The sequence below is a fragment of the Arachis hypogaea genome, chromosome 15 (genome assembly GCF_003086295.3).
Source record: "Arachis hypogaea cultivar Tifrunner chromosome 15, arahy.Tifrunner.gnm2.J5K5, whole genome shotgun sequence".
NCBI lineage: Eukaryota > Viridiplantae > Streptophyta > Magnoliopsida > Fabales > Fabaceae > Arachis > Arachis hypogaea.
This window is the reverse complement of record NC_092050.1, coordinates 127,996,189-128,012,243: the sequence shown is the minus strand read 5'-3', so window position 1 is coordinate 128,012,243 and position 16,055 is coordinate 127,996,189. Positions and strand designations below refer to the sequence as shown.

The 16,055-nt window shown below is 33.2% G+C and overlaps 2 protein-coding genes across 3 annotated transcripts; both read right to left on the bottom strand.

The window, feature by feature from the left end:
* Window positions 1-269: 269 nt before the first annotated feature.
* On the bottom strand, window positions 270-6,083 carry LOC112750632 (protein NUCLEAR FUSION DEFECTIVE 4). Its single transcript, XM_025799435.3, has 3 exons — window positions 5,225-6,083; window positions 1,555-2,149; window positions 270-1,187 (listed from the first exon to the last, which is right to left on the bottom strand). Exons 1-3 carry the CDS (start codon window positions 5,690-5,692, stop codon window positions 664-666), a joined length of 1,587 nt encoding a protein of 528 aa, XP_025655220.1. The 5' UTR covers window positions 5,693-6,083; the 3' UTR covers window positions 270-663.
* Window positions 6,084-8,228: 2,145 nt separating this feature from the next.
* LOC112750631 (protein NUCLEAR FUSION DEFECTIVE 4) lies at window positions 8,229-14,122 on the bottom strand. Of its 2 annotated transcripts, XR_003175944.2 has the most exons (4): window positions 13,473-14,122; window positions 11,858-13,081; window positions 9,843-9,955; window positions 8,229-8,469 (listed from the first exon to the last, which is right to left on the bottom strand). XR_003175944.2 is itself a non-coding variant. In XM_025799434.2 (3 exons), exons 1-2 carry the CDS (start codon window positions 13,965-13,967, stop codon window positions 11,894-11,896), a joined length of 1,683 nt encoding a protein of 560 aa, XP_025655219.1. In that variant the 5' UTR covers window positions 13,968-14,122; the 3' UTR covers window positions 8,229-8,469; window positions 11,858-11,893. The 2 variants fall into 2 exon arrangements, 1 of the variants encoding a protein (XP_025655219.1); XM_025799434.2 differs by lacking the exon at window positions 9,843-9,955.
* Between the last annotated feature and the right edge of the window lie 1,933 nt (window positions 14,123-16,055).

Here is a 16,055-nt window from a genome sequence, read left to right as displayed (position 1 = left end):
CCTATCCTTCTACACATGTAGAAACAATTTCATTTCTACACCATAGAATGCACCTTTTAATATACTAGTGCTATAGAAAGTCTATCAAAAAATTTCAAACAAAATTGCAATGCCCAATAATAGATTAAAGATAATAATGATCACATGGACAAAATTGGTTCACAAAAGCATAATTAGCTGGACATAGTTTATATCCAAATTCATTAAGCGTTAAATTTATATCCAATTTGGCCAACAACACACCATTATACAAAGTAATAGCCTAAATATATAGAAGTTATAGCTCACCATTGATTAAAAATTAACAATCTCCTCTCTCTCTCTATTTAGAGATTTATTAAAAAGTTAATGTATCTGAATACATTTTTATCAAAATAAAATAATTTTCAATGAATAAAAAAGAGAGAGATTTAATTTGAGTATGAAGTATATATAGAACGGACATAAATAAAATTTGTTAAACATAAGCCAGCTTTAAAAAGTTCCCGTGCTTTCAAAAGTATCCCTAACTTTTAAAAGCCGCAAGCACAAGCACTTAGGCTTTTTAATTTACCAAACGCAAAATGAAGTGGTTGTGCTTTTTAAAAGGACAAGCACCTCTTGAAAAAACTTTACCAAACCCAGCCATAATATATGTACAGCTCCCTGATTCTCTTCACACCATTACAGGATGTTCTGAATTCTACTATGTGCAACCTGACCATAGAAGTTTCTTGTCCGGAAAAACAAACCAAGAGCTGCCAGAGAACCCAAAACAGTGGCAGATGCCATTATAAGGAAAGACAACATAAAACAATGAGTTCCAATGCACGTGTTTCCCTCTGATGCTTCTTTGTCATATATATACCCAACAACTCTCATTGAAAATATGTAAGATCCCACAGGACTTGCTATTGTAATGGTGTTGAATATGCTACCCATATTTCCCACACCAAATATCTCAGAAGCGATTGTGGGCATTATTGACCACTGAGAGCCATAACAGATACCCACCAAAACTGAACCAACATATAGAGCACCCTGCATTCCAGAAGCAATAATCAAATGGCCAATGCTCATGACCATTAAGGTGATGACCATAAACAAAGGTCTTGCCCATCCTCTTGTGTGTAAGAAATGATCCGAGATATAACCACCTCCGAAACGCCCAGCGAAGTTCCAAATGCTCCACAATGAAACCAAGGAATCTATGTTGCACAAATACATGTGTTCGATACGTTATGATACGATACACAAACATTATTTCCTTTAGAGAAAAAAAGAAACTAGTATAGCAATATATGTTAAATAACATGTCATAATTATTAATAAAATAAAGTATTTATATAAAGTGATAGTATAATTGGAGGAAAATAATGGATATAGACATAATGTAGTATTTTGTCTTAAAATCTTCAAATTACAAGATTTCTGGCACATTTAAAATTAACTAAAGGCTAAATTATTAAAGATATATGAAAATATATGAATGAATGTAGATACATAATGAGAGTATTGATACGAGATACGAGTATGTCACTAATCTTAAAGTATCTGCGCATCATAGAAACAAACCTGTCTCGCGCACGGTGTAACCAAGGGATTCCCCTATCTGGCTGATATTATTAATAGTTGCAAGTCCTGATCCCATGGCACATGCCACAGACAAAAACAAAATCCAAAAGTTGAGAGTTTGTGCTGCTTGCAAAAGGTTCAAGTTTCCTCCCAGTTGCAGAGTCCTCTGTTTGTTAGTATCTGATTCTGAGGACACTTGCTCCACAATTAGTTGGGTTCTCTCATCATGAAAATTTTCCGAGGTATTGGCAAGGGTCGCCTCATGTGCTTGAATTGCGATACAAAGAAGTGAGGCTAGCAACACAATGAGCAAAATCAGCATGAGCACGTGGATAATTAATGGCACTCTAAGGATGTTCTCCAGGATTATAACAGTCATTAGATATGCAGCGACAACCACAGCCATGGAAGAAAACATGTTTAGATATTTCCTTTCGTCGCCCTCTCGGGTGTTGTGGATTCTTACAAACCACATAAGCAGCAAAGTATTTATCGGCGGCAAGAGAGCTAGCATCAGAAGATATGCTTTAGGCTTCTTGTTGAATATTGTCCTATACACTTGAATTAGTATTGCTCCACTGAGACCAAGAAATCCCTATCAACAAAAAGCAAATTCCAAAAGGCAGAACTTGAAAAACAACACAACACATCAGGAACCAAAGGCTAGAATCCGATCAAGTAGAAATGGCACAATATCAGAAACACATACACTTCAAAATCAAAATTATGGTATTTAATTGTAATACTAATATCTGATACCAATACTGGTACAATCTATCTATCTATCTGTTTTTATATATTAGATTTAAATCATCTTTGTTTTTCTAATGATGCCACATTAGCACATTTGCTTACTTGGCAGAGTTTAGAAATCAACCAAACAAATTTTAGAAAATTAAAAATTAAAAAAAAAATTAAAACCATAACTCTCATAATTAATTAATTTATTACATATTATTATTCAATAGAAATATAAAGTATTAATTAAATACAATAAACATCTACATTAAAACTGTCATAATAATATTATCATAACAAATTTTAATTTACAAACTATTCAAATTCCATACTATTTGACATACTTATATATCATACATAAGACTCTTACCGATATTACTTTATTTCACAATTTGTGGTTCGCCTACGAGAAATATTTACACTAACAAATGAAGAAGAGCCTATTTATTTAAAAATGATTCTATTACATGATTAGATACAAAATAAAAATATTTTTTGTATTTTTAAAACAAATTTATGAGAAAAAACACTCTTATTACTTTTACTATTTATACTTTTTTCATTATTTTGTAATACTTTATGTTATTTAAATTATTCTGATTAAAAATAGCTTATTCAATATATTATATGTACACACACAATAAATATTCTAAAAAATTTTATTCTTACTATTATAGATGTCATTGAAAAACTGTATGCACTAAGAGAAAAAGAATAAATAGATGTCAAAGAAAAATCCACAAAAAATATAAAAAAATAAAGTATTTGTACTACAACAAATAAAAATATTACAAATTCAAATTATAAAAAATTTCATTAAATTCTATCAAATTGTACCTATCTAACTCAATAATTATTATAGATTCAAAATTAAATTAAAAGGTTTTAAATCAAAGTGCTACAGTAACTTCTGTGCTATTTGATAAAGAAGCAACAAAATTATTAGGTACAACTACCTTAAATCTAATTACACTCCAAGATAACAATGACACTCAAACATCATCCTAATTGAAAAATTTATATAACTTCACACTCATATTTGAAATCAAAGTAAATGATTTTAACTATGTTCTCAACAATACACTATTACCAAGACATTTATCCCAACAAAAAATACAAAAACTCAACTCCTATTACAACAAATAAAACAGGTAATACAACAAAAATTTCATTTATTCAAAACATCATTTATATTGCTCATTTAAATTCTTCATTGATTATAGGAACCAACTTCACTATTACTAATACCATTAGACCTAGATGACATACAAATCAAGAGATTAAAGAGAAAGAAAAATAAACGAATTTAAGACATCTTTAGATGAAAAACAAATGCAAAGATGAGACAAAACAAAAGATAATAAATCAGAAAATTTATACAAGTCAACAGTTCAATAAAAACATGTCTCCACAAGAACATATGATAGGAAGAAGAAAGAAACAACTCCAACAACAACCGAAAATAAAAAAAAAAAGACAAACATCATATAAGAAGACTAAGTCTGTCAATTAAAACAAATACGCAAATAAAAAACAATAAATAAGATATAACTTTGTACAACTTCAATGTAAAAAAACACTTTTGTATTATAAAATATTTTATATAAAAACACATCAAATTTAATATTTAGTTATATATAGTTTAATTAATTTCTAAATAATATAACACTTTTTAAAATATACTATATACTATCATTAATTTATCATCCCGCGCATCGCACGGGTCTCACTCTAGTAATAAATTAATAAGTATAAACCAAAACAATTAAATATGATAGGGTGGCGTTGTCATTTTCATCAAAGTGGTACCTAAAGTATGAATTGAATCAAATTAATCAAATATTGGATTTTGGGATGCTCCAAAGTAATGGGGACAACAAAAGTAAGCTAGTTAGTTTAACTCAAGAATTTGTATCTAACTCACCTAGCTTGAAGAATTCATAACGTAAACCAACAGAATCCTGTCTATACTATCTGAACAGAAGAGAGAGAGAGTGAAATGGAGTTGCTTAGTTTAGAAAGTTCCATTTGAGGGATAATTATGTCAGTTAGCACGTAACAATTTAATTAGCTCATTGAAAGTTTGGCACTGGTGATATTCTACTCCATGTAGATCACAAATTTCACTCATTTTTCACTAAACTTCTCTCGGATTCTACTTTCTATACTTTGATAAAAAAGACTCCTAAAACAAAAAAGATGGCAATTGAGAAAATTCCTAAATTGGTAGCCAAACGTTTTTGTGTTGGACAATTTTTTCTTCTCCATTTTTAGAAAGTTGGAAGTCTCTAACCATGCAAATGTACTTCAAAATTTGAGAATGACAAATTTTCATTCCTCATCATTTTTCTTCAGGACAAGTTCCCCACTACTAATCTAGCACATCTTCTCCATTGACAAGGGATAAATTTGCTATTTCAAATGTTGAGAATTTTTTTGTGGGAAAATTAATGACCACTAAACAAGAGCTAATTATTAAGAAATACTAATCACATCAAAATTATAAAAGATAATTATTTTAGCTACCGTAGTTATATAATTAGATGTTGCTTTCAAAATTAAATTCGCATAAGAGAAAGTCTTGAAAGCTAGCACTCTTATTAAAATCTAGCCAGTATTTAACCATTAAGGGAAGAGCGTGTAATTTCACACTATTAGAACCATTAAAAATACTAATAATGATTAATTGATAGCTACAAATTACAAAATATGTTACCCTTAACACTACTGTTCATATAAAATTATTAAGTTAGAAATTCACCTGCAAACTACAGTTAAAAATTATTAGATAATTTGAACCAAATTATTATTTAACAGTTATCAATTATCCATTTCATAATATGAGTTGTCACTGCTTGTTTACGTTGAAACTCACTTACAGTTGTGCATACCTGAAATTGATAGTTAACAACCGCATAGTTTGATAATTTACCTTCATGATGCCCACAATTGTTCCCCTATAGTCAGGGAAGTTGTGGACGCCGGTGACAACATTGGAAGTGTTGAAGTATCCCTGAGCCTGGGCTGTCACGTACATGAATAGGCACATGATAGGCACGGGCACCGGAGCGATAACGCCCGCAACCGCTGCCCACATGAGGAAATAGCCCAAGAAGCATTGGGCCGAGCCCAATAAGTGGATCAGCCAGGGCCCGTTAGCTGTTCGGCGCGCAGCGAAGTCGTAGAGAAGGCCGCAAAGGACACCGGCGTTGACCCCTACGTCCTTCCAGACAGACACAGTGGTGAGAGTTGACTGATCGTAGTGCAGCGTTGACTTTAGGGTTTGGGAATAGATTGAGAAAGTGTAGAGTGATCCGCTGCTGCACTGAATCCATGTGCTCGCCACCGTGGATATCCACTTCGATTTCGCGTATGAGCTCAATTTCTTCCAATCCATCATCACTTTGGTAGATTGATTTTGAAGTTCCTAGGTTTTTTGACATTTTTCAGTGTGTCGGTTGTTATTCTGAAGTTTTAGGGTTCAATCAGGTAATGACGCCTGTAAAGTCGGACGCTGTTCGTTTTGCCACTTGTTAGTTGTTACTATTGTAGTATTTGAAATGGGCTTAGCAACTTTATTATTTTTCAGTGTGTTGGGTTCTTTCGTGTTCTCCTTATTCCTCTTCTCTGTATGTTCTACTTCTGTTGTGTTAGTGAGTCATGTTCTGTTCTGTTATGTTACGCTGTTGTTACTTGTTACAATGATGAGAAGGTGATACTGTTAGGCTGCCTTTGTTTTCACCACACAAAGACAAACTCAAAATTGTGATTATCCTAATAAAAAAGATATTAACAAATAATTTATTTTTTATTTTTTTTATTAATCATTATTTATATTAATTTTTTATAATTATATTTATTATTATATTTTTTTTAAAAAAATTTAAATAAAAAAATAAATTAAATTTTTATAATATATTCTAATTTATTATCAAATAAAATATAAAAATACTAATTTTTGTGTCTTAATTTTTTGTATTTTATTTTTTATATTTTTTCTTATTCTATTCTCAGAACTAAAAACAACTTTAACGATGTTGTATTCTATCACCATCACAAAAAAGGTGATACTTTAGTCAAATATATTTAGGGCGAAAATATAGGTGCGGTCAATTTTTCGTGAAGTTAATAGTTGAGAATTATTAAATTATTTAAATAATTTGATTAAATTTTCATCTAATGGTTATAAATTATTAACTTCACATAAAGTTTGACTATAGCTAAATTTCTCCCCATATTTAATACGTTAAATCATTTAATAATTCACATTATCATATGTTTTAATTTCGTGAAGTTGAAACCTTACAAGAATTAAAACTTGAAACTGCAATACGAGAATTACCGTAACTGGGATTTGGAAAAGAGAGAATAAGAACTGTATGCAGCGTGTAAGAATTGAAGAGAGCGAGTTCTTATGCCCTAATCGCTACCGTTCTTTTTCTTGAATTGAATTTTGTAAAAGGAATTTCCTAATTAAGGAGTATGCCTGATCAAAACCTTCAATTTTGCGTTGATTTAGATTTTAAGACAGGATTTGGTTCTGACTTAAAACATGTTATTATTCTGTCTTTCATTTTTGGGTTTATGTATTCCATTTGGATTATTCTCTACATACAAGTCATTTACACATACAAGTTTATACAAGTCATTTATATTGTATTGTTTAAGAATTTTTTTTGTATGTGTATTGATAAGTTCTATATAATTCAAAACTCTTCCTCTCCTTCCTTGCATTATAAAAGTGGATTTTATTTAATTAGGATTAATTTGTATAAACTTGTATGTCAAAAAGACTTGTATGTATAATAAGTCTCATTTTATTTTGGACTTAAATGTGGTTCATTATCATTGATTAATAAATTGATAAAGAGTATAAGTAATAAAAACTACTAAACAATGAACAGTATCAACCAAATGAGAACTGGGAAGCCAGACCTCGAAGGTTCTTCCCTAGAGAGTTTCCTCATTTTTCGAACAATTCGAATTTTCGTATGTTGAACAATTTTTAGTACGTATACTGTATAGTTTCCCTTGCATTTGTTGCACATGAAGATTACCAAGACAATTCAAATAAAGCCTCTAGATGAATGTAAGAATATAAAAATAAAATTGAAAACAAATCATTTCCAAAATACATAGAAAAACAAAAGAAAAGATTACTTGAGAGAATTACAATTTAAAATTAGTTGTAGTCATCATATATAGCAAATGTATAAATTCATTCAGATGTCATTTTTAGAATTAAAAAATATCTCATTAATGGAAAAAGGAAAAAAGAAAATTCAAATGCATCTCTCATTACTTGAACATAGAACTGCTTCAAGAAATTTTATAACTTTCATTCAAACATGTCAATATTCGCAGCAAACTAAATCTCACTTGATTTTTTCTTGCCTAATACTCTGCATTTTCCATGTAAAAAATAGAACTTAATCATAAACTGCATTTTTCAAATAAAAAAGAACTAGTGAGAACAACGTCCTTACTACCAGCTGGCCTTATATAATATGTGCATGGTGCAATTCGCCATTAATATGAAAATTTTGCTCATCAATATTAAGGGCTTGTTTGGGTGAGCTTTTACGAAAAGATCTTTTTTGAGTTATCTTTTTTTAAAAAATCTTATAGAAAAGTAAAAGTAATTTTATGTTTGAATATCTCATGTAAAAAAGTATTTTTATCTATCAAGTATGTTTGGGTATAACAATATAAAAGTACTTTTTTGTTTATTTATTACATGAAAAACATCTTTTTTTAAAGAAAAAAGATCTTTTAAAAAAAGATATAAATTACAGCTTCTCAAAAAAGATCTTTTTTTATTTTACTAGTGCTTTTACTTTTACTACTAGAAATTTGCCAAACACGTTAAAAAAATAAAAAAAGATCTTTTTTATTGAAAAAAGATCTTTTTTTAACAAAATAATGGCGCCCAAACATGCACTAACAATAGCAACAAAAATCTTTCCCCACTCTGTTATGTTGGCTCAAACCGCTCAATAGATTGGACAACATTTTCTTTTATCATATTTAAAACATTAACATATAAATCTCTTTTAATAGTTTCACCAGTAGTTTCTCTACTTCAAGCCATTGGAATACCTTCTATATTATCTACTCTCTTGTTATTGGATACGAAGACACCACTGCTGTTCTCATTGTCAATCTCTTCAGCCACTCCTAAGTAACATGGTCATAAGAGATAGTTCAATTGAATGAAGTGAACAGAAAAAGCTCAAATCACAACACATAATACCTCTCGGGAGTGGAATGCACCTAGTCTATGATTAAAGGGGCGCCTTCATAACATTGTTACTGATATTTATTATTGTTGTATTTTTTGTAGTATCAATATGGTGAAATATCATGATATCATATTATTTTTCTCAGAAAATTGTGTTATAGGAGCAGGAAAATATAATTATCCTTGCAAAATTTACAAAGCAAGTACGGTGCACGCAGAAATTCAAATTTGGTCCAGCCATCCTATATTCTTGCATACTCTGATACTCATATTAGATCCCTAAAGCCCCACCAGAAATGTATTGCATCAAGAAAGCCTAGTGTAGAAGATGTCCACCTATGGATCTTGAAGAGCTCAATTAAGAAAACTAGTGTTCATTTTCAACTCTTGAATTCTCGGAAACCGAAGACAATGGCCTTCTAGTATCATTGACAAGAGTGCCATACTATTTCTTATCAACACTAATAGAACTGAAATGATCAAATGCTTAACAACCTAACAGAAGCAAAATTGAAAAATAACATAAACAAGAAGCAAATTCCAGCACAATTCAGAACACTAGGCTGCATTTGGAAGGGAGACTTAGACTAAATTAAGTCTCTATATTATGTTTGGTGTAAAGTGTACAACACTGAGTTATGTCTTAGTATCCTATTTGGTTCAAGATAAATATAGAGATGAAATAAGTATATTTACTAAAATACTCTTAACTACTAAAAAAATATCAAAATTTCAGTCTTCGTTCCTAAAAATTTTAGTCCGTTGTATCCCCACTTTCTGGAGGTAATGAAGGGACTGAAATTTTGTATCCAGCGATTGAAATTTTAGTTCTAATTTCTGGTTACCAAACACAATACTAAGTAGTAGTCCCAGTCTCTGAAAACAAAACACTACCTAAATGCGCTCCAAAGTGAACCTTATGAAAGTAATGCCCGAGGTATCTAGTATGGATCTAATTGCATAGTTGCACACAGCAGTGACAGCACTAATACACTACTTCATGGGTGTATATCCCACAAAGAATGTTTAAATTCAAATAGCTCTTTTTTAATCTATTATGATACTTATGTTTCATTTACATTGAGAGGCAACAACGCCAATCGAAGAACAGAACTCTCCCACCTCACTGGCTACAAGTTTCAAAATATCAGCCAACAAAAACTTACTGAATCAAAATTCACAGCACCAAGCAAACGGACACTTTTTCATGATTATTAAGAAGATGCTTCTTTAGCTGCAGTTCATTGACGACAACTAATTATCTTTACTTCACATTCACTAAGATAATTCATATGGCAAAGAAATGTACCTTGATAGCAACAGAGGTGACTCCCTTATCAACACAAAAATATGTTCCTGACCTAGGGGCATTAAGCTCTGAGAACTTCCTCATAATTTCAACAGATTTATCTCATGGTTCCACTGGAAAAGCAACCAAAATATTTAAATGGAAGCGATATGTTAACAAGTCACCAAATTGAACTCAAAACTATCACAAAATCAGAACATAGTGGGAAGGTGGTAAAATTGATTTTGGTAATTTTGAAGCCTAACTCTCAAGTCTCGAAAGCAATTCTTGCCTCCAAAACTGATTTTAATAATTAATTGAACTGAAAATTCTTCACTTACTGCCACAATCATTTTTAGAGGAACCATCGAACATAAGTTTGTCAACTCTAAATCAATTTTGTCAGAATTAATTTTACCTAAAATAAATTTTACAACTAATACAAGTAATTTGAAAAAAAAAAAGTAAGTCTTATACACATCTCCACAAACGTAAAAAGGATGTGCAGCAGACAAAATTTAACTTCCCTAAGTTCTGCCAGATTCAAAAGCCAAAAAGCATTGAAATTTGACAAAAGAAAAAAAATAGAAATAAAAACAAGATTTGACTTGAAAAATCAAAATCCATTTCACGCCTCACAAAATGAGTGCTAATAATTATCTTAAAATAATAATAAGAAGAAATAAAAGAAATTTCAAAATTATGTTAGAACTTAACAGAGAGGATTTTCGCAAATAGGATCAGGATGCAACTAAACACAACAAATAACTACAACACTTTACACCACAGGTCCAGAACCAAAGCTAGAACTGGGATTGTCAAGGGGAGAGAAAGGAAAAGGGTTTGTACTGTAAAGTTCAAAATTTAACACTACAAGCCTTCCCTTCCAGTCAAAACCTTAACTTGCAAAGAAACACTAAGGAGTTAGGAACCATTAGAGAAAGAAAATAACCAGTTCGCAGATAGTAGGCGATTTGTGTCATGCATCAGTCAAAATAATGGCCTCCACTAGTCGAAATATGAGAGGCAAGCAATACATAGATGACACACTGATGGATATTATTGCATATTGACCGAGACTGGGAGTGGCTTAGGGAACAAGACACTCACTCAGTGAAGGCCAGAGGGAGTAGATACATGAAATCTACATAGGAAGAGAGATTATTTCCAATATGTGTGATTTTTGGGTCACAGTAGCAAAAATAGCACTATTGAATGAACGAGATGCATGCTTCATCACCAAACAGAAAATCCAGTTGGTTAACAATTCTTCTTTTTTTTTTTTTTGGATTAAAGACATTGCCACATGAACTGCTTTTGTTACAAGAAGGGCAATTGAACTTGGTATCTAATTTGATCAGCAAGCACAATGCTGCATAAGCTGTTGGCAATCAAGACCTTATAAGTAAGTAATCCAGAACATTTGAGAAGTAATTAGACTTAAAAGACAAGAGATGTAAACTCTAATTCCAGCTTAATAAACCCACTCACTTGCTTCATGACCAAATACATATACACCAATAATTAACAATGGTAAAGAGCCAAGCAACACAGAAATAAAATTTAGTATTTGATTTTGTGTAATTTCTCTATTTTAAGCATGCTCCTCTTTTGAGTTCATCTTGAGTTTAATATATCACAAGACTGAAGTACTCGAGTCATCTTGATTTTCCTTTCCTACATTACTTCTTTTCTTCATCTTTCCATAATTTTTATATTTTTCAGTTTGCTCTGTAAACTTCTGGTTGTAAAATCTTAAGCATCATTTTAAGCTGATGGCCAACTTTTACCAATTGAGGAAGAAAGGAACAAAAATTAATTTCTTCAAAGAATTGAGATGCTCATACTAAAAGATGAATTGATACAGAATGTAACTGAAAGAACAGCAAACTACATCATTTTTCTTATTCCTTCCGACACAAAATAGTAAACTACATAACACAATCCAGCCACACAAAGAACTTCTGGAAAGTTGCAAATCCAACATTTCTGCAAAATAAATCAGAGAATACGAGAACGGTTTCCTCAGGCATTACCTTGTGATGAAATGATACCACCTGAATTCCTTGTCATCACACAGAATGTTTTAATCTTCTGAGCACAACTAGCTTATAGAAATTTCGTGTCCGGAAGTATAATGCGAGACCAGCCAAAAATGCGACAAACGATACAGCTGCCAGGATAAAAAACGATGACATGAAGCAATGTATTCCAAAGCATGAGTTAGCTTCTTTATCGGCTTCCTTGTCGTAAATATATCCGACAACTTTCACAGAAAGTAAATAAGATCCAAGCGGACTTGCAGCAGCAATAGTGTTGAAAATGGTACCCATATGCCTTACACCGAAAATCTCAGAAGTGATAGTAGGCATCAAGGACCAATGTGCACCATAGCAGATTCCCACCAAGACAGGACCCAAATACAGGTTTCCAGGGAAACCAACAGCTATAATGACATGGCCGAAAATCATCGTCCCCAGAGTTGCTGCCATCAACAAGGGCCTCGGCCAACCTTTTCGATGCATGATATAATCAGATACATAACCACCTCCAAAACGGCCAAGAAAGTTCCACATACTCCACAAGGACACCATATTATTAATCTCAATTGTACTATAGCCAAGAGATTCGCCTATTTGGCTCATGTTATTTATCATTGCCAGCCCTGAGCCTAACCCTGATATCATGGTTAAAAACAACATCCAAAAATCAATCGTGCACATAGCTTGCAAGAGGTTCATTTCTTGTTCATGGGTCAACATGTCATCTGAATTCAATTGTAGCTGCCCTGCATCACTAGGCAGCTCTTGGTATTCCGATTGATCCCCTGATGGAGAATAACTAGACGACACGATTAGCTTTTGGCTGTCCGTTGAAGGGGGCCTCTCAAACGAGAAGGTTTGCGCGAAGCTTCGTGACTCCTCCCATTGAGCTTTGATGGCAATGCCGTAGGGGAGTGCTAGTAGAACCATTAGGATTACAAATGTTAACATGCGCGCCCAAGTTGATAAGCTGGTGAAGTTTTGTAAAATAATTATGAACATGAGATAGGCAACAATAATCACAGTGACCACTGAGAAACCGTTCAAATGCTTCTTGTAATTGCTGTCGCGCACTTCATAGATCCTCACCAAAAACATTAGCAGTACACATATGAATGCAGGCAAGCAAGCAAGCATCAGAAGGTATGTGGCCGGGTCGCCATCACAAAATGTGTGATACAGCTGAATTAGGATTGCTCCACTGAGTCCAAGGAAGCCCTGATCAATAATGAAATGCATACCACATTATTAAACAGCAAACATTAAGGATGTTCTGGAATCATCAAAACTCCATTTTGATTTGTAAAAGGTTTTTGAAAAACAATGTGGGTCAAAATATTTATGATAATCATTCACCGGATTATCATGTTAAAGCATTTATTGGTCTGAAGGTTTATGGATTCTTACTTCCTCACATCATAGACAAATTCACTAAAGAGAAGTATTATCCAATAAGAAATGAGTTAATGTAATAACCATATAAGTAAAACCTACTTATTAGTAAGAGACTCACTATTTAACTACTTTTGCCGCTTGATTCATTTCTGTTATTTTCAGTTAACATTCTTTAAATAAAAGATGATTTGAATTTTGGTAACACAAAATGTACCTTCATAATGCCCACAATGGTACCACTATATTCAGGGAAATTACGCAAGCCAGTGACAACATTAGTGGTATTCAAGAACGTCTGGCCGTTAGCTCCAAGCCACGCAAAGAAGCACATAACCCAAACCGGCGGCGTCCCAATGAGCCCAACAACAGCGGCCCACATGAACATGAACCCCACGAACACCTGGACCGCCCCGGCCGCCAGCACCACCCAGGGACCACCCAATGAGGCCCACTTCGACTTTGCCGACAAGCACTCCACGCCACCGCTCCGGTAGGGAGTGACGGCGGTGTAAAGGAGGCCGGAGAGGATGCCGAAGTTGGCGCCGATGTCCTTGAACACCGAAACGGTATCAAGCGTGGATTGGTCGTAGCCTTGCGAGGACTTGAGCACTGGGGAGTAGATGCTGAAGGTGTACGATGCACCGCAGCTCCACTGGATCATTATAGCTGCGGCTGCACCGGTCCACCGATTTAACAACCACTCCGCCATCGGATTTGTCGTTCCTTCGGTACGGTTTTTTGTGGTTCCTTAATTTCCACGACGATGGTGGTGGTGGTTCTTTCCAGTTTGCGGTTGCGTGTTCATATTATATAGAGATCCTTCTCGCAGTTGAAAAATATGGAGTTAATGACGAAAAGAAAGTGTTTGTTATTATCCGCATGGGGATAATGGATTATTAGTTTATTATTAGTTTATTATTACTGTTATTTCTATTATTAGTTGTGGATTTAAAAAGTTGCAGCAGGAAATGATTGTTAATTTATTAATTAATTATTAGTGATGTGGGATTTCGGTATGGGTCACTCTTACGGCCGTCAAACGTGTAAGTTCGGTCCATTTAGGTCTGGCCTGTTAAACCCATTTTATTTATGGGTCATAATTTTTTAGTTTGGACTGTTTATAATTAGTCCGATGAATTAAAAGGGTCAATTCGTTTATCTTTTTATTTTATTTTTTGAAAAATATTTTAACAAAAAATATTATTTTTAGGTCAAAAATCTTTAAAAAATAATATTTTTTAATTGATGGGTTGAATTTTGGGTCGAGTCAAGAGAAATATCGGCTAAAAGTGTTACTTTTTTGAAAAAAAAATAATAAACGGGTCACCTGTTTAGCCCGGACTAGCCCATTTAACCGATTATTTATTTCGGGTTAATCGGGCTCAGTCCGTTTAGCCCGAAATTTAAACGGGCTTAATTTTAGAGGCAAAGTCTGTCCATTTAAATGGGTAAACGGGTTAGCCCGATGAGTTTAGCCCATTTTAACGGCCCTAGTCATTCTAAGAATCTCGCACACTATAATATACAGACACAGGATATGATACGATACAGGATATACGGACACACAAATTTTAAACTTATATAAAATACGAAAACATTATATATATATATATATAATATAATATAAAGTATTTTCAAATAAATTATAATAAAATTTTAATATTTTATTAATATTAAAATATAAAATAATATTTTAATCATTTCTAATGTCTTTTTTTAATTATATAAAAATATTTAAAATATTTTTGTTTTAATATATAATAATATATATTATTTCTAAACTCATTTCAAGAATACATGTTAAAAATAATGTTGAACACGCTGACACGTGATGGCATTTAGGTGTGTCTAAGTGTGTCCAGAGAAAAAATTTTTATTTTTTATTAAGACACAGTTGGATACAGTAGACACACGTCTCAAACGAATGTCGATGAGTGTCGTGTCCGAGATATGTTCGACACACTGATACGGCAACTCAACGAAGTGTCCATGCTTTATAGCTCACATGATGTTATGTACTTGGTAGAAACTTAGGTGTACTCAACTTCACGTGAAGTTGATAGTTGAGAGTCGTTAGATAAAAATTAGTCAAATCAGTCAAATCATTTAATGGCTCTCAACTATCAACTTCCAATGAAGTTGACTGCACCTAAGTTTTCACCTATGTACTTGTGGTTCCAATTTTTTTGACATGAAAATTGGAAACTCGAAAGACTTTCTTTTTAGTTTTCCTTTTTCTTTTGTTTTTTTAGGGATGGTAATTCTCCTGACAGAGTGGGTATTCGCGGGATTTATCCGTCGAAGAGTAAATTTGGAGAGCATTTTCTCTCCACGGGAGATGGGAACGGGTATCCGTGTAATAAACGGGGCGGGACAGGGATAGAGGTACCTATCCCGTAGGTACTCATTTAATATCTATAAATATAAAATGATAAAATTAACCTTGTATATTAGTTAAAACCTAAAACTAATTCACAATTTCACACCGTCACTTAACTCACTTCATTCTATCGTTCTCTCACAGGAGCCTCTCTCTCTCTCTCTCACTCACAATCTCACTAGTCACCACCTCCTTTAGTCCTTCTTCCTTCTCACTGCATCACCGACATTCTTCCTCTTAACTCCTCACATCGTCATCCTTTACTTTCTTCCGTCACTGCCGCCGCTCACTCTCTTCCTCTCATTGTGTCGCTCGCTGCTCACAGCTTCGTCGTCGCCTCCGCCTCTGCTCTACGCGACGCCTCACGACATCAATGACAATTCTACTCCAACAACGCCTCTTCAACACAACGCTTCA